This window comes from Phascolarctos cinereus, unplaced genomic scaffold (genome assembly GCF_003287225.1).
Source record: "Phascolarctos cinereus isolate Bilbo 61053 unplaced genomic scaffold, phaCin_HiC Scaffold_726;HRSCAF=1367, whole genome shotgun sequence".
Lineage (NCBI taxonomy): Eukaryota > Metazoa > Chordata > Mammalia > Diprotodontia > Phascolarctidae > Phascolarctos > Phascolarctos cinereus.
The window spans coordinates 372,641,253-372,659,807 of record NW_027556098.1 but is presented as its reverse complement, the minus strand read 5'-3'; the positions used below and the strand labels follow the sequence as shown (position 1 = coordinate 372,659,807).

Below are 18,555 nucleotides of genomic sequence, written 5' to 3'. Positions count from 1 at the left end.
AGGCCCACCAGCTGTGTGACCTTGAGCAAGTGGGTGATCTTGAATTGTCTCTCCTTTGCCGGGAAGCTCAGAGGGGCTGGAGACTAACTTGACTCAAGTTTGGTCAACAGCTTTATTAATATCATACAAGCATCTTGATCACATGAGATGCAGGCTTTCACGTGTTGAGAGGAACCAGCTGAAGTGTAAGTAACCAGTAATAACCAGTGGATCTCTAGCACAACTTTGCAAAGGCGAAGGGCTGTGCTCACATAATCCCAGAAAGGCTGGGGAGGGCTTCCTAGTTGAAGGAGAACCAGGAAGCCCTTTGTTAATAATGGCAAGTGAATCCCAACATGTAATGACGAAGCCCTTTGATGACAGAAGGAAAGCATGAAACCCACCCATTCACTAGGAAAGCAAAAAGCCCTTGGAGTCTGTAGGGCCCTGGAAATCCCTCCCCTGAAGAGCTAGAAAGACTCTGAAACCTAGTGCTTCACGGTATCAGGAAATTAATCTGAGGTCTGGGGAAAGGGGTAAACAGTGGGTGCACCAGTGGAAGGGTGGTGGTGGGGGTGGTCACACACCCAAAGGCATCACCATCTGGAGCCTGCAGCCTGGTTTTAGGTGCGAGTCCTATCCCCAGAACTTCTTAGGAGGTGGCCCACTGGAAGGGGGAAGAAGAATTGTTCGTGGGGGCCCATCTGTCCTGCCTGCAGTCCCAGGAGGCCCCCAAGGGCTGGGGTAGGGGCTAGCAGTACACTTGGAGCAGGGGTGCCCCTGAGGAGTCTGTCTCAGTTCCCTGGAAGGAGGAGTCGTGGCTTGGTGGATAACCTAAGGAGAAGAGACAGGGAGGGAAGGTGAGATTCAGGTGGCGGGGGGGGGCTTTCTCCCCATTTACCCCTAGAGAGCCACAGAATACAGGCTAACAAAGCAATAAGAAGCTCTGGGATCTCATCCATTTGACCCTCGCTTCTCCTCTGGGCTTCAGTTTCCCAATCTGCAAAATGGGAATAATGCCCATCTTCCTCCTTCATAGGGTCACAGCCGATAATCCTGTCTCCTCTCTCAAAAGATGAATGAATGAATGAATGCAGGCAGGGCTCAGCCTATCCTCTGGAAGCCCCATCTCTTCAAATCATTTTCTCGCTGGCCTACAGACAGGCCCACTGCTGCTATTTGGATGTGTTCCCCACCCCTAAGATCCTATTTATCTGATAGGAAGGATGTTAAGAGGTCACTCGATCTAAGCTCCTGGCTGTAGAAAGGAAACTGAAACTCCAATATCATAGACTCAGAGCCAGATAGGCCCTTAGGGGTCACGTAGTTTGATCCCCTCGTTTTATAGATGAGGAAATAGGCCCAGAAAGGCTGTGGCTTGGACAAAGTTATATGGGTAGTAGGGGGCAGAGCTGGCATTAAAACCCTGGTCTTTGGACTCCCAAGACTCCATGGCTCTCTGCCAGGCCCCAGCCTTAAGGGACTGATCTCTGCACAGCTCTCTTCCCTCCCCACCAAGCTCGTGCTGGGGATCCAGACCTGGAGCTCCGTAGGGCCTCAGTTTCCGGGCGATGGCATCTGATGTCGTTTCCTGGGAGATCTGCACAGTCAGCTCTGAGAAAAGGAACGAGAGGGTGTCTCGGTCTCCAGAGCCCCCCATGAGGCTTGATTATGGCCTACCCAGTCTTCCCCCTTAAAGGCAGACAGGGAAAGCCCCAGGGCATATTTATCCTGAAGAATACAACCGTCCCCATAGTAGAACATCTCTACTAGGGATGAGGGATTAGAACTGTCAAGAGCAGAACCAGGAATGAGGGGTGGGAACTACAGAGAAGATGATGTTAGGCGTTGTGTCAGGCACCCGTCCAATTATCAGGACTCCCAAAGTGGAGTGGGCACTTGAGGGGCGGGGTGCAGAGTTGTGCCCCATCACTAGAAGCGGATGACCCTTTGCTAAGGATGTTCTCATGCAGCTACAGGCTGGACCTCTGGGCCTCTGGCTTCCCACCCATGTGGGCCACTCAGGAACCTGGGCCAACTCCGCCAGATCTAGACCAAGCTGATGAAAGCAGAGAGGCACAGAACGACATCCTAGAAAAAGAGCTTAGGGTTCAGAGCGGGGAGCCGTTGTTCTAGACCTGGCTCTGCCAATTGTTAGCTCTATCACCTTGGTCAAGTCAGATAACCCCTTTGGGCCTTAATCTGTCAAATGGGGAGAATACTTGCCTTTACATCCTTCCTATAGTAGGGCTTTGTAAATGAACCCTAAACACAGACATACCAGTGAGAGAAGAATCTGAGAAAAGGCCCCTTTTGGCTGGAGGTGGAACAGGGCAGAGGGACTACAAAAATGCACACTATTCTGGCTGCCGTACTTGTCTATGTGTGTATAAATCCAGCTCATTTCTGCCTTCGCTCTGTTGCCTTTCTCAATCCATGCTCTTATGCACAGATCAAATCCTATCACTCTTCTGCTTAATGATTTTCCGTGCCTTCCATCCACCTAAGTTCAAATTCTTTTGCCTGGTATACAAATGCCCCCCCCCGCTCAAAGTCTGCTACCACCTACTCAGACTGTCTGGTATTTGCTGCCCACCAAGAGCGTGTGTTAGTATCTGGCCCCGAGTCCTCACCTCCTGTTCCTCTCTCCCTTTGATGTAGATATGCCCATTACGTACAGACACCTCAAATACCCACACCCTCAGGAAGCCTTTTCCAATGCCTGGATTTTGGTAGAAACCTTTTCCTCATCTCCTAGCACTCCCTATCTCCCTGATGTACTAAAGATACAACACTTTGTCTAGGGTATATCTGCGTCTGATCATTCCCCCTCCTACACTGAGTTTTAGGAGGGCAAGATCGGCGTCTCAGATCATTTCTTTATCTCCTCAAGGTCCTAGTATGGCGCTTTGAAGAGCTGCAGGACAGAGGGCTGGAAGGGTCAGCAGAGACCGCTAGTCCAGCCTCGTTTTAAGAAGGCGGAAGCAGGCTTGGAAAGGACAAGGACCCGGGCAGTGAGCCTGGGGTGGCCGGTGGAGCTGGGGGGGAAGGGAAGGACGTACCGTCCTGGCTGAGGACCGAGGCCAACATGGTGTCGGTGCCGCTGTCAGGGGCGGGGCCCCGGCTCAGGCGGCTCTCCGAGGCGGTGGTTGGGCGGCTGCGGCTCTTGCGGGTGCTGATGCGGATGATGCCGCGGACCAGGCGGCACTCGGCGTCCTGCTCATCCAGGTGGTAGTCCTGCGTGATGCTGCTGATGAGGTCGGAGATCTTATTGGTCTTCTCCAGGAACACCGTGTCCGAGGTGCACTTGGCCAGCTCGTCGATCTGGTGCATGCTGAATAGCTCCGTCAGCTTCTTAAAGATGAGCACATCGATCTCCCGGCTGCTCATGGAGCCACCGCTCAGTTCGGGGAGGTCGAGGTCCGACTCGTGGAAGGAGTAATACTCCTCTGAGCTCCGCAGGCTCCCGCCTAAGGTCCCAGGCAGGCTGTCTCGGGGCGGCTGCTCAACCAGCGGCTCTTTGTAACAAGAGTCTGTGTCTGGGGGGGAGGCTGGTGTACCCCGATACGGGTACACGGGGATGCCCTTCAGCTTGACGTCGGGGTAGCTGAAGCTGCTGCCGATGGGCGACTTGGACCTCTCTCTGTCTCGCCGGCTGGGAGGGGCAATGGCTGGGCTCTTGGGGGGCGGGCCGCCGTTGTGTTCCTTACCCCAACCCTCATCCGGAAAGCTCTCTGGAGGGCCCAGGGAGGGCAGGCAGGCCTCACAGCTGCGCATACAACCCCCGCAGCGCTGATAGCAGGCCCGACAGCGGCGGAAACAGAATACAGCCTTGCATAAGTTCCACACCCATGGCCGGGGGAGGCAGCAGGTTGTGGTGTCCAGAGGGGTCTCGGCCGAGCCAGAGATGAAGGTGACGCTCTCTGACTCTCGAGCACCAGGGTCTTTGGGGCTGGGCCGGCGGACCCGTCGTGGTGTGGCCGGCTGGGCCGGCCGGCGGCTTGGCTTGACTTGGGGTGTAGCTGCACCATACACCTCGAGACAGACCTCTCTGGGAGAGACACCTGGTGGCCGCTCCCACGGGGAGGCCTGGCCTGGCCGCGCAGGGCAGGATGGCGGGCGAGGATGTCCAGAACGCCGGCCAGGCATGGCTCACCACATTACAGGTGCCTGAGGGGAAGGGGGCAGTGAGAGGGAGGCTGTATGACCCCAACCTCCCCCAACTCATACCCTTTCCCCCTCCCTTCCCTGCTAGGGAAAACAACGGGCCTTATATTGGGAGGTGAGGAGGGCAGGCGAGAAGGGTAACCTGGACTAGTTGCCCTGAGGATACGCCCAGCCAGCAGCTCCTTCCCCAAGGCCTACAAAGTCAGGAGAACTCCAGAGGCCCAGGAAAACAACTCACGAGTCTTTATTCCCAAGTCCTCTTCCCCAAATCAGGCCAAAAAAACAGGGTTGGAGTGATCTTTGGGAGCTATTACCTCTGTCCAGTTCTTTCTGTGGCCACCAATGGTGGTAGCAGGAATGGAATTGGGCAGGAGAGGGCACACCACCCTGCCTGTGGTCACCTGGAAAGTGAGGTCGAGCTTCTTCCACACTCTCTCCCCTCCCAGTCTCCTCCTCCTCTGGAGCTCCAAAAGGTTGGCTGGTAAGTCTGCCCAGCCTGGGGCCTGCCCATGGCAGCCTCTCTCACACACACCCTGCCCAGGAGCTGACAACAAATTCCTCATTTTCAAAGCAGCCCAGAGAGCCTTGTCCCCGACCCTCTCCCCACCCCCTCTTCCTCATCCTACCCACTCCCCCAGGGAGCTCCCAGCCCAAGCACAGTCGGGGCTCCTGAGGGCCCCGACACCCAGGCCCAAGGGGATGAGGCATTCACTAGTCACTGAAGCTAGGTAGGGCCCGCCCCTCCCACCTCTCTCCTGACTCCCTTCTGAGGTGTCAGGAACCCAGCCCCTGCCGCCCGACAGGCCCAGTGTCTGGAGGAGGGAGAGGAGCTTGGGCACTCAGCCCGTCCGAGGCAGACTCCTTCATGGGCTTCTCTCTACCTGCCTCCTGCCTCTCAATGGCCATTCCCCAAGGGTCGCCTCACCCATGCCTATGGCTTCAGCTACGTAGCTCAGGCTTTCCCCAAATGAGATCTCCAACGGCTTTAGAATATTCTATTTCAAATAAGATCGTAGTCTGGCACAAAGTACGTGCTACATAAATGCCCGTTCCCTTCCCCTTGGCAGAGGGCTCCCACCAGCACTTCAAACTGAGCTCATTTGCTTTTCCCTCAAGCTGGCTCTTCCCAGTCTTTGCCATTGCCTCTGAACATCGTCCCAGGGCTGGATCCTCCAGAGCCAACACTGGCTCTTTGCTCTCCTTTGTGCTCCCACAATCGGATCGTTGCCAAATCTTTCCGGTCCTCTCTTTCTATGGTACCTGTCCACTCTCCTCCAGTGCCCAGGCCCTCTTTTCTCTTTCCTGAACTGTCTCAGAGAACCTCCTAACTGGTTCCCTGACCTTCTTCATCCACCTAGGGTCAGGCTGTTCAGAACCAGAGCAAGTTTTTTTTTTTTTTAGGCAATCAGGGTTAAACAAGTTGCGCAGGGTCACGTAGCTAATTAAGTGTCTGAAGACAAACTTCCATTAAATATCACTGCCTTGTCACTCATGACCCTCCAGTCACCCACCTCAGACTCTAGCATGAAACCCCTCACTCCACAGCTTGGCCTCCAAAGTGTTCCACGATCTGGCCCCAACCTACCTTTCCGGTCTTTTCTTTCTCTGCTTTCTTTTATGTTCTCCACACTGTGGCCTGGCTGGGCACCTTGCTGTCTCCTGCACATCCATGCAAATGACAATAAAACAATTGTTTACATTCCCAACTCTGTGTCTTGCTCAGGCTACTACCCTTACCTAGGACGCCCTTCTCTCTCCTCTCCACCAATCCATAAGCACCATCTTGTCCAAGATGCACCCCCTTCAAGAACCCTTCCTAGACTGACCTCAAAGCTTTGCTCCTTAGAGTCACACTTCTGTGTGACCTACATCTTCTTGGCTTTACTCCCAGTTTCTTGGTTGTCTGTTTTCTGATCACAGTCTTGGATGAGGGCCAGGACTTTGGCTTCCTTGGGCTCCCCCTCAGCACCCTGAGTTGGAGGGAGGTGAAAGGGTCAGATGAGCTGGTCATCAGCAGAATATGTAAGCAGACTGGTCTATTAGACCAAATGGACCTATCACAATGCTATAGAAAAAAGTATAGAGTAGCTGTCATTATCAACCTGAACTTCTTTCTTGTGGCTCCTCCTATTGGTTCTAATTCTTTACAATATGACTATAAAAACAAAAGTTTTCTTTTTTACCCTTTTTTAATTTTTTTATTAATTTATTTTGACTTATCAGCAATCACTTCCATAAGCTTTCAAGTTTTAAATTTTTCTCCCCCTCCCCTCCCAAGATGGCACACATTCTGATATAGGCTCTACATATACATTCCTATTAAACATATTTTTACGTTAGTCATGTTGTAAGGAAGAATTATAACCAATAGGAGAAACCACCAGAAAAAGGAAACAAAACAAAACAGAAGGAAAAAAAAATAGCAAATAGTCTGCTTTGATCTGCATTCAAACTCCATAGTTCTTTCTCTGGATATGGGTAGCATTTTCCATCATGAGGCCTTTGGAGATGCCTTAGATCTTTATTGCTGAGAAGGGCTAAATCTATCAAAGTTAGTCATCGCACAGTGTGGCTGTTGCTGTATGCAATGTTCTCCTGGTTCTGCTTACTTCACTCAGCATCAGTCCATACAAGTCTTTCTAGGTTTTTCTGAAGTCTGCCTACTCATCATTTCTCATAGTACAATAGTATTCCATTACATTCCTTTTTTTTTTTTTTAAAGTGAGGCAGTCAGGGTTACGTGACTTGCCCAGGGTCACACAGCTAGTACATGTCAAGTGGTTGGTCTGAGGCTGGATTTGAACTCAGGTCCTCCTGACTTCAGGGCCGGTGCTCTATCTACTGCTCCATCTAGCTGCCCCCCATTACATTCATATACCACAATTTGTTCAGCCATTCCCCAATTAATTGATGGGCATTGCCTCAATTTCCGATTCTTTGCCATCACACAAAGAGCTGCTAGAAATATTTTTGTACATGTGGGTCCTTTTCCCACTTGTATGATCTCTTTAAAACTCAAAAGTTTATGGAAGTGACTGTTGAAAACTAAAAATAAATTAATTAAAAAAATCAATTTTCTATTTCTCTTCATGCCTGTCATAATGATCCTCACATAACGGGTCCCTAATGAATGTTTGGGAATAGAATCCAGAACATGAGAACACTGTGTCAGAGCTTCAATGAATCCTAGTGCTTCCCTAGTCCAGTCTTCCTTTTACTGTGGAGGAAATGGAGGCTTAGAGAGGAAGAGTTAGTGACAGAGCTAGAGCCAGGACCCAGGTCCCGAAGGATTCCCCCTTAACCCCAGCGTCATTTCCTTGTACATCCTACAAAGGCAACTAGGGCCTAATCTTTGGGGTGCTTACCAATCCTGCCTTAATCCATCCTCATTGACGAGGCCACTCCAACCTCTTGGATTAGCACCCCGACTCAGCTTGGGGGGTGGGACGTGTCACTGATCGTACTCAGATCCTTTCCCCGGTTCTAGGGTCAAAGGTAGCTTGAGGTGGGTGAGAATCAACCCCGTGATTTGTGTATTCTCAACCCTGTCCCATCCCACGGTTTTAAGCCTTTGATTTAAAGAAGGGGAAATAGCCCTAGCTCCCCCCATACATTTTGGGCACTTGAGACACGGACACACACCCTGTAGAGGTTCATCCTCCCTGTTCCAGGTAGGACACCCTGGCTGGAAGAGAAGCAGTACCCCTAACTTCCTCCATCCCACCATGGCAGAGGGGCAGGGACAGGGGTCTTCCAGAATGGTGGTGTCTAAAGAGAAATTGTTGCCACTAACCCATGGATCCCTACAGGCTTCGTATTGACTTAGAAAACCACATATGCACATCATCTAGGTTCTACTCTTATTTTTTATCTCGGTAAATATTTCCTAATTACATTTTAACCTGGTCTCCATAGCACTCAAGGTCACATACATCCTTTGGCCAGCATGTTTGATACCTCTGTTGGGGGGGGGGGGAGAAGACAGTGCCATAAATTCTTCCCACCTGAAGCAGGACTTACAGGACCCAACAAGGAATCAGCGTTGAATTGACACTTGCTGACAACAACCAGTATGCAGACATTTTTACGGGGCCTGAAAGCTTGCAAAACAGTTTACAAGAATTATCCCATTTGAGCCTCACAATGGAATTCTAAGGTACCTGAAGCCTTTCCTGATCCTACCAACTGCTAGTGCCCTCCCCAAGCACCTTGTACTGAACTACCTCATCTTTATTTTCTTCATGTGTGTGTGTGTGTGTGTACACAGCACAAATATAAAATTTACATATAAATCCTTATAAGCCTCTTGTGGAAATTGTTTCATTTGCTGTATTTCAGTCAGTCAATCGATAAGTATTTATCAAAGGCCTATTATGCGCCAGGCACTGTGCTAAGCTTTTATCCTTATTTCCTGGCCCACAGTACATATTTAATAAATACCTGTTGATTGAGTTAGATATTATTGGTATCATTATCCCCATTTTACAAATGAGGAAACTAAGGCAGAGAACGCTGAAGTGATTTGTCATAGTAAAACAGTTAATAACTGTCAGATTCAGGATTCAAACACAGGTCTTATTAACTGCATGTCCAGATCACCCCCTATACTACACTGTCCCTAGTATAACTCTAATTGGTAGTTTATTGGCCATTAAGTGTCTGTGTGCAGCGTCTACTGTGCTAAGTTGGGAATACAAATAGAGGTAAAAAAAAAAGGAGCTGCCCTCAAGGAGCTCACAGTTTAATGAGGGAGATACCATGTAGACATCTGTGTACAAACAAACTATGGACCAGACAAATTGGAAATAACCAACAGAGGGAAGGCGTTAGAATTAGGAGGGGTCGGGAAAGGCTTCCTGTAGAAGGTAGAATTTTAGCTGGGGCTTGAAGAGATGTCAGGAGGAAGAGATGAAGAGGAGGAAGAGCATTCCAGGCATGGGAGATAGGCAGTGAAAATGCCCAGAACTGGGAGATGGACTGTCTTGTTTGAGGAACAGCAGAGGCCAATGTCACTGGATCTAAGAGTGTGGGGAGTGGAAGAACGGAAAAGCAGGGGAGGGGGAGTTACAAAGACCTTTAAAAGCCAGAAGATTGTCAGGTGCTAGGGAGACACTAGAGTTTATTGTGGGCAGGAGACAGAGATAAAGAGAGGGGAAGGGAGAGAGAGACACAGAGAGAGAGAGAGAGATGAGAGACAGAGGGAGAAGGAGAGAGACAGGGATAGAGACAGAGGGAGAGAGAGGGAGGGAAGGGGAGGGAGAGAGGGAGACAGGGATAGAGACTGAGGGAGGGAGAGAGGGAAAGAGGGAGGGTGAGAGACAGAGAGGAGTTGAGGATGATGTCTATGTTGCAAGCCTGGTTGGTGATACCTTCAAAAGTAATAGGAAAAATGGGGAAGCTAGGTGGTGCAGTGGGTAGAGCACCAGCCCTGGAGTCAGGAGGACCTGAGTTCAAATCCAGTTTCAGATACTTGACACTTAACTAGCTGTGTGACCCTGGGTGAGTCACTTAACCCCATTGCCTAGCAAACAACAACAACAACAAAGAAAAAAGTAATAATAGGGAAATTAGAAAGAAGGGGAGAGGAAAGATGAATTCCTTTTTGGACATGTTGGGTTTCAGATGTCTAGAAGACCTCCCAGGCAGCTGGAGATTTGCTATCAGAGGGAGAAAGATCAAAACCGTATGAGTAGATTTGAGAATCATTAGCATGTAGATGACAACTGAATCCATGGCATCCCAGGTGACATAGTATAGAGGGATAAGAAGAAAGGGCCTACGGCAGAGCCCTGTGAAACACCAATAGCTAACTGGTGTGACCTATATGAAGATCTAACAAAGGATACTGGGAAGCATGTGTCAGATGGGGGGAGGAGAACCAGGAGAGTCGTGTCCTGAAAGCCTAAAGAGTATCCAGGAGAAGCAGGTGGGCCACAGAGTCAAAGGGTGCAGAGAGGTCAAGGAGAAAGGTTTGAGAAAAGGCCTCTAGACTTGGCCATTAAGAGATCACTGGTAGCTTCGGAGACAACCACCTCAGTGGAATGATGAGGCTGGAAGCCAGACTGCAGAGAACTGAGGAAACAAAAGGAAAGGAAAGGGGCTGCTTGTCATAGGCAGCCTTCTCAAGCAGCTGAGCCACAAAGGGAGATGAGGTATGGGATGATGGCTAGTGGGGATGAAGGATCTAGTGAGGGGTTTTCCAGCATAGGGGAGACGTGGGCATGTTTATAGGGAAGTAGCCAGTAGGCAAGGAGAGAATGAAGATTTGTTGGAAAATATAGGATGACTTGGAATCATTTGTGCACGTGGAATGGTTAGCATTGGTAAGGATAAGGAGCACCTCTTCATGAGAGACTGCGGTGGTAGAGATGGTGGCAGGAGGCATCTCCCTGATAGGAGATGAGGAAGAGGGGAGAAGAGGAAGCTACTAGAATTTTGACTGAGGGGCAGGCACAGATTTGAGTGAACCTTAAAAGAGAAGTAACTGAGTGATGGTGGTAGGAGGAAGAACCTGGAAGTGGCAATGGGGAGTAAGGAGTATTCCAAACCTACTCCCACCTCAACCAGTGAGTTGGGGGGAATGAGTGGAAGGGCAGCCAGTGCTGGAAAGGGATGGCCAGGGAGGGTGGGTCATCCAGAGGGAGCCAGAAAACCCTATCTACTATTGGCCAACCAGGCACTATAGTATGGTAGAAAAGCATTAGACTCTAGTGATGAGACTGATGGGAACCAGCTCTGCTACAAACAAGCTGTGTGACCTAAGACGACTCTCTGAGCACATTTCTCAATTTTAAAGTCAGAATTATATTTACACTCTCTAGTTCATAGCATTGTTGTGAGAAGCTTTACAGTGCTGCATAAAGGCAAGCTATCACTGTGTCTTGTCTGTTATGGCCGGGACCCTTCCCAGCGCTGACCTTCCTCATTCTAAAATCCCTTCTTGGCCGAGGTTTTAAGAGTGTTTTCAGCTCTGAGATGTCAGCTAACAAAAGGGCGCTTGAAATGACACCAGATGATCTCCGAGATTCTGGTTTTGAAGATGGCTTCCCCAGATTGGGGTTTCCGGGCTTTCTTCAATTCTCTTTGGGAGTTTTTTTTTTCACTTGCAAGAAGAGATGGTAAACAGATGGTTGGAAGGGGTTTGGGGGCAGGGGATGGAGAATGCATTTACTCAAATAAATGTAGAAGGAAAGGACAAATGGCCTAGGCCTGGTATTCAAGGCAGTTTAGTTTAAGGTCTCAGTCACAAATTTATTGTGTGACTTTGGGCAACTGCCCTCACCCCTGGGCCTCAGTTTCCTCATCTATAAAATGGATGTACAATAAATGGATGTACAACACCTGCCCGGCCTTCACAGAAGTGTCTTAAGTACCAAATGAGGACGATGTAAAAGCATTTTGCTAAGTTAAAATTTATATGAGTTAGTTACATTTGCTCAGGGATCTGGATGATCACATCGTCATGTTCCCTCCTCTGCTCAAAACTTTTCCTTGGCTCCCTATTTCCTACTGAAGCAAATTAAAAATCTTTACCCTAGCGTTCCAGGCCCTCCCTAATCTGGTACCACCCAGCTTCCCATCAGATCTCATGTTACTCCCCTCTGTGAACTCCGTGCTCTAGCCCAACCAGACTACCTTCCATCCCCTGTTTATCAATTAACAAGCATTTATAAGGTAAAGCAAGTGGTACAATGGATAAAGCTCTGGATCTGGAGTCAGGAAGACTTCAAAAATCCCACCTCAGACCCGGGGGCAAGTCACTTAACCTATCTGCCTCAGTTTCCTCAAGAGTAAAATGGGGATAACAATAGCATCTACCCATGAAGATAAAAATAAGATATCTGTAAAACACTTTGCAAACCTTCCAGTGATATATAACTGTTGTTGTTGTTATTATTAAGGACTGGTGTGCTGAGTACTGTGTTAAACACTGGAGATATGAAGACAGGAATGAGAAAGTCCCAGCCTTCAGGCAGCTTACGGCAATGGCCATAATGAGCTCTGTCTCAAGAATGGTGATAAAGATAACAGCAGCAAACATTTGTACAGTGCTGCCTGTGCACCAGGCACTGTGCTATGCACTCCTCAAGCATCATCTCACTTGACCCTCACAATAACCTAGGGAGGCTGGCGTTCTTCTTCTTCACATTTTACAGATGAGTAAACAGAGGCAAACAGAGGTTAAGTGACCTGCCCAGGGCCACCCAGCTAGTGTCTGAGCCTGGATTTGAACTCGGGTTTTCCCGATTCCAAGCTGACATGTTATTTTCCGTGTTCATGTTTCTGTTTCCCCCAGCCGGGATGGCATATACCCAATCTCGTCGCTCCTTTAACCAACGATGATACGGACTTTGCTGTCCCGTATTACTGCCTGTATCACCTTAGGCAAGTCGCCCAACATGTCTCTGGGCCTCAGTTTCCTCCTCTGTAAAACCGAGGACTTGAACCAGCTGGTAATTTAGGGTCCTTTATGAGTCTAAGCCTGGGTGCAGAGCACTGTGCCTGGTTCCGAGGGAGACGTGGAGCCCTTGCAAGGCCAAATCAAATGCCGCCTCCCCTGGAGCAGCCTTCCCTAACTAAAGTCAACTTGTTCTCGCTAGCCAGCTCCTTCGCGGAGACCCGTCACCTAGCATCGACACTGCTGTCTGTCGGATTCCTCCACCAGGTTCCGAACTCCTTTGGCCCAGTGCTAAACACAGTGTTCCGAATGCAGAAGGCAATTAGAAGCAACAACAACTTAGGCTGAATCAAAACAACTGGGGGCTTTTTGTGGGAGGCAGCTCATAAGCCAAGTAGGGGCTCATTGCTCCAGCCTGAGGTGGGCAGGTCAGCCTGACCATGCCAGGCTCCAGGGCAGACGCCCAGGCCTGGGGGAGGTTGGGGGGGGGTCCCTGCATGGTCTCCATTCTTGACCTTTAGATTGGGTTGTTAGCAAGGCACTCCATATTTATTCACTGACTTAATCCTCACTACAACAGCCTCAGAGAGGCATACAAACTACTACCCCATTTTGCTCACAAAAAACCCCCCCCACAAACTTGCAGAGGGAGGAAAGAAACCAACATTTATTAAGCACCTACTACATACCAAGCATTGTGCCAAGCGCTTCACACATATTTTCTTATGTGATCCTCACAACCCTGGGAGGTAGGGACTTTTATCCCCCCCCATTTTACAGCCCAGGAAACTGAGGCCAACAAAGGTGAAGTAGTTAGCATACTTGAGGCAAAATTTAAACTCAGGTCTTCCTGATTCCATGCCCATCACTTTGTTCACTGAGCTGCCTGGCTGACTGGTTCATTATCTGATAAATGTCTAAAGTGGGATTAAACTCAGGCCTTCCTAACTCTAGGTCCAGTGCTACCATACTGCCTTTCCAAGGGATAATCATAAAGGGGACTGAGTCTCAGCTCCCTTCCTTCAGTACATGCTAAGGTCTTCCCATGGTGACTACCTCATCTAGGTGGCTGCAGTTGGATCTGGAGCCAGGAACAGCCGAGTTCAAATCCAGCCTCAGACACATACTACCTGTGTGACTCTGTTTGCAAGTCACTTACCTTCTGCCTCAGTTTCCTCATCTGTAAAATGGAGGTAAGAGTAGCACTTATCTCTCAGGGTTGTTAAGGTCAAATGAGATAACTGTGAAAGGCTTTGCAAACCTAGAAGTGCTATATAAATGATACTATTATTATTGTTGTTGTCTTCTGGGAGGGAGATCCCAAAGACAAGGCTCCAACTCTGGCCTCATCTAGGGGCCTCCATGGCAGCACTGATTCTCTTCCTTCGCTTCTTGCTCCATTTCTCATCCACTACAAGCTTAAGTTCAGGCTCCAAACACAGAACTCAGGCTCGGCAGAGGTGAGGTCTGACTGCAAACACTCTTCCCTGTGCTCCCCTCCAGGGAGGGGCCCCAGACTCCTGAGGTGATAAACCCTCAGCTAAGATGTCACCTTGTTTATCAACAGACTGATTTATTCAACTTCCTTCTCCTATCCAGAAGCCTAGGGTCTGGCCTACTTCTCCAGGCAATCCCTTCAGCTCCCATCGCCTCCTGCCTCCCTAACTGGTAGCTTCCACAAATAATGGTCAGTTGACGGACAGATCTAGATTGCCTTCCTTTTCCCATCAGCTGGCCTTCCCAGCCCTACCCCAAATCTCTAGTACAATGAGGCTAGCTACTTGTTTGTCTGGGTGCCTGAGCCCAAGGACCCACTTCAGTGGCTGCTGTCTATCGTCCTCCTCCCCTGGTCCAGCTCTTCTGGCTTCCTTGCTGCTGCTAATAGAGCAGGTCCTTGCATTTATGGGGGCTCTTCCACGGCCAACAACCTGCTTCCCAATCATCTCAGCCACGTGGAATCCTTGGTGTCTTTTAAGACTCAGCCCAGCTTTAACAGGAAGCCTTTTCTGACACTTCCCCACAATTTATACCCACAATTTTACATGAAAATCTTGGGTCTTACTGCCAGACTTTGCCCCCCCCCCTTCTTAGTAACTCTTACAGATGCCAGAGGCATCATGGTGTAGTAGACAGAGAGCAAGTCTCAGACCTGGGTCAATGACCTGCCTACAAGATGTACTGGTCTGTGGGACACTGGGCAGGTCGCTTGTTTCAAGCTCTCTAAGTTGCTGAGAAGGTGCTGACCCTTACTGATAGAAGACTTTCCTCATCCAGGAGCTCCTCCTCCCACATAGCAGTGACAGGGCCAGTCCCTATCGTAATCATCCATTAAGCTTATGAAAGCTTCTAACTGCCCTAAGACTTTTAGGACACCCAGTATACATATACACACACACACATTGTCTCTCCCATTAATAAAAAATCCTCCAGGGCAGAGACTATTTCACTTTTGCTTTTGTATTCCCTGAAACCCAATAAAACTTGTTGATTGATTGGGAAGGCCTCCTCCCCTCCCCCCATGCCATCCAAAGTACTCCCCTCTCTAGGTTGCTATGGTTCCTTTCAAACAGGTTGGGACCATTCAGAATCAGCATGAGGACATCTCAAATGCTACAACAGCTCCCATTTTTTTAGATGTAGCTAATGCAAAAAAAAAAAAAAAGGAACTAAAATGATTTCTCCCATTCTCCCCATGGAAACTGCTGTGGCCAAAGGTACACAACTAGTTGCTGGTACCTGCAGGGTTAGAATCCAGTTCTCCTGAACCCCATTTCCAGGGTTCCTTCATTGCAACAGTGTCTCTCTTTCCCAACTATGCCCTGATGTTTTCCTGAGGAAGGCAATCACTATAATTTGTTACAGGTGAACCTGGCATCTGGCAAGATACCTACCTCTAACACTAGTTATGTGATCATGGGCAAATTGCTTTGCCTCTTAAAACCTCAGTTTGCTGGTCTGTAAAATGGAATGATACTTGAACTTCCTACTTCACAAGGATGTTGTGAGGAAAAAAGCTTTGCAAATCTTAAAACGTTAGGCAAGTTACTGCTAAATTTTCAAGCTCCTTGGTTGAGGAAGAAGGGCTCACTGCCCCAACCCACCATCATTTCTCCCCATTAACTGTATTCTTTCCACCCTCATCCAAGATCATCACTGTCCATCAAATACACAGAAGTCCTGTCACCCTCACTCAGCCAATACACATCAAGAGGCTGCCCTGGGCTAGATTAATCCAAAAGGGTCCCTCAGCCTCATAAGTTTAAAGTCTATTGGTAGGGGAGCCCTTTTTTTCCATGTCCCTGGCCACTGGGGCTGGCCCTACATAGATGCTGGATAGGAATCTGTTAAGCACAATGACCAGAGAGAAAGGAACAGGAAGCAGGTCACATGAGCTTCTGGGTTCACACCTCCTTGGCCATAGCCTTGGTCTTCGAAGTCTGGTACGCATTTAGAGGTCGAGACTCTTCCGTTAATGCCCTATCCCACCCCCAGACCCCCAGTCTCTAGTCTGGGTTTCTCCAGAAGCCCTCTCAGCAGACACACACAGTTGCTCGCCCCGAGGCTGCCGAAGATGGGAGCCCTCGGAGACGCCAAGGTGCTAAAAAGAGTTTGGCCTCCACGACATGGCCGGATTGGGGAGAATAGGCTAGCATTGGGGGGGGGGGCCGTCGCACAAACAGTTGATGCCATGCACAGGATGGAGCTGCGGGGTGGCACAGGCTGTCGTTGGGTGGGGGACGCACCCGCTGCCACTGGGAGGGGGGTGCACACACGCTGTCACTGCGGAATTGCACAGCCCGGAGCTGCAGGGGGAGGGGGGCACACAGGCTGGTGTTGCGAAGGGTGGGGGCACACAGGCTGGAGCTGCGGAGGGTGGGGGCACACAGGCCGGAGCTGCGGGGGGTGGGGCACGGGCTGGAATGGGGGAGCACGGAATTTCCGGGAGCCCCAGCCCCTCCCGCCCTCGCCCGGGGGGTCCTGGGCAGCGCCAGGCGGGGCGGTCCCGGCCGGGTCAGGGTGCCCAGGCCGCTCCGCTCCGCAGCTCCAGGACCCCGCCGGCCCGGAAACGACACCCTTGGGAGCGGCCTCGGTCCAACTCCAGCGGCCAGGAGTGCTACAGGTGAGTACGGGCCAGGTGAACCCAGGTGAGGTGAGGTCCAGGGAAGGGAAGCCCAGCCCAGTCCGGTCCCGGGAGTCCCCCCGCCAGCGCCCCGCTTACCTGTCCCGCCAGGTGAGCAGCCTCAGCGCAGCTCCCCCTTCTGCGCTCACCTGGGGCCCAGGTAAACGTCTCGTGGGACGCTGCGTACGGGTTGCCGCTAGGGACATGCTTCCCAACTTCGCGAAGCCTCGCCTCATCCCCGGACCTGAGCTGGGTCGCCCCCGCCCCACCCCCAACCCCGCCAGCACGCCATACTTTCACCCTGGGTCTGAGCTCCACCTGCACCCCCTAATCACCTGTGTATGTCCACGTCGGGCAGGGACCTGCTCCCAGATATCTCCAGGCACCCGGGCTCTCAGAGTTGGGTTGGTTTTTTTTTTTTTGGTTTGTTTGTTTAACTTTGAGAGGGGGAGGGGATTGGGTTTAAGTATTTTCCCGGGTCAAAACGACTCCCGCAGTCAATCCACAAGCATTTATTCAGCTTCTACAGAGACAATGAAACAGCCCCAGCTCCCAAAGAAACCTACAATCCACCGCTGGAGACAATACGTGCATGAATAAATAGATACAAAATAGTTAAAAGAAGGTGGAGGGGAGTAGTCAACAGTCAACGAGCATTTATTAAGCGCCTGCCATGTGTCAGGCACTGTGCTGAGCTCTGGGGATTCAAAGAAAAGCAAACAACAATCCCTGCTCCCTAAGAAGTCATAGTCTAACAAGGGAGACAATATCCAAAGAACCGCGAAAAAACAAGATGCAGACAAGATAAATTGGAAATAAACAACTGAGAGAAGGCATTAATGTGGAGGGGAACCAGGAAAGGGGTCTTATAGAAGGTAGGATTTTAGCAGGGACTTGAAGGAAGCCAGGGGAACCAGAAGGTGGAGACAGGGAGGGAGAGAGCTTCAGGCATGGGGGACAGCCAGAGCAAAAGCTTGGAGTCAGGAGATGAAAGGTCATGTTGGAGGAACAGCCAGGAGGCCAGTGTCACTGGATCAGTGAAAGGCTTTAAAAGCTGGACAAAGCGTTCTAGAAGTAATAGGGGGCCACTGAGTGTTGGAGGAACATGGTCAGATTTGTGCAGGGGTTGGGAGCCTGAGGCTTCGAGGCCACAGGTGGACCTAGATGGCCTTGGGTTCCCCACCCCTGGACTTGTGTATGGCATAGGATCCTAAATCCAGAATTTGAAGTCAAGGTTATCTATTCTAACCTCCTCATTTTAGTTTAGACTGTGGCCTCCTTCAGGGTAGGGACCATTTTCCACCTTTTTATGATGCATCCCTGGCGTTCACCACGCTATCTGGGATGCTTGTTGGCCACAGACCACAGGTTCAGGGACCTAAAGCTGGGTGGTCATTGACTCCAATCCCCTTATTTTACAAATGAGGAAACTGAGGTCCAGAGAGAAGGTCTTTGTGAGGAAGCCCCAGAAGCCCCAGTAGGGGAGCCCCAGGTTAGCTGGAGGAACAAGGTTATCCAAAAAATCCATTTGGGTGGTTTCATTTGGCTTCCCTGGTCTGGGATGGAGTGGAAAGGACTCTGGAGTGGGAAGCAACACATGGATCTACTCAGGATTGTAGGGCCAACCCTGAAAGAGGTCTTGACTTAGAAGACATCTGAACTTTCCCATTTTACAGAGGAGAAGACTGAGGCTCAGAGAGGTGAGATGATTTACCCAAGATTACATATCTAATTGCTATCTGAATCCTAGTCTTCTGACTCCAAACTCAGTGCTCTCACACTGTGCTGCTTCCCTTGGATAATTCACTTCCTCTTCCTGGGCCTCAGTTTCCTTAGCTGTGCAATTAGGGGGCTGGACTAGATGATCCCTAAGGACCCTTTCAAGTCTGAT

At 50.1% G+C, this 18,555-nt stretch overlaps 1 protein-coding gene across 2 annotated transcripts; it reads right to left on the bottom strand.

Annotated features, from left to right (window-relative positions):
* Positions 1-93: 93 nt before the first annotated feature.
* On the bottom strand, positions 94-16,853 carry KDF1 (keratinocyte differentiation factor 1). Of its 2 annotated transcripts, none has more exons than XM_020983232.2 (7): positions 16,764-16,853; positions 5,973-6,116; positions 5,732-5,805; positions 4,461-4,690; positions 3,042-4,149; positions 1,519-1,593; positions 94-813 (listed from the first exon to the last, which is right to left on the bottom strand). In XM_020983232.2, the coding sequence occupies exons 5-7, from the start codon at positions 4,126-4,128 to the stop codon at positions 731-733; spliced, it is 1,245 nt and encodes a 414-aa protein (XP_020838891.1). In that variant the 5' UTR covers positions 4,129-4,149; positions 4,461-4,690; positions 5,732-5,805; positions 5,973-6,116; positions 16,764-16,853; the 3' UTR covers positions 94-730. The 2 variants fall into 2 exon arrangements, with proteins under 2 accessions (XP_020838891.1, XP_020838894.1); XM_020983235.2 differs by having other exon boundaries at positions 4,548-4,690.
* Between the last annotated feature and the right edge of the window lie 1,702 nt (positions 16,854-18,555).

Bases quoted from the DNA above. Each gene is read 5' to 3' on its own strand.
- KDF1 (XM_020983232.2), bottom strand. From the start codon at position 4,128: ATGCCTGGCCGGCGTTCTGGACATCCTCGCCCGCCATCCTGCCCTGCG. The intron at 1,594-3,041 runs GTACGTCCTTCC...TCCTTTTCTCAG, and splicing joins CTCGGTCCTCAGCCAGGACG to AGCTGACTGTGCAGATCTCC. The intron at 814-1,518 runs GTCTGGATCCCC...TCTTCTCCTTAG, and splicing joins GAGGCCCTACGGAGCTCCAG to GTTATCCACCAAGCCACGAC.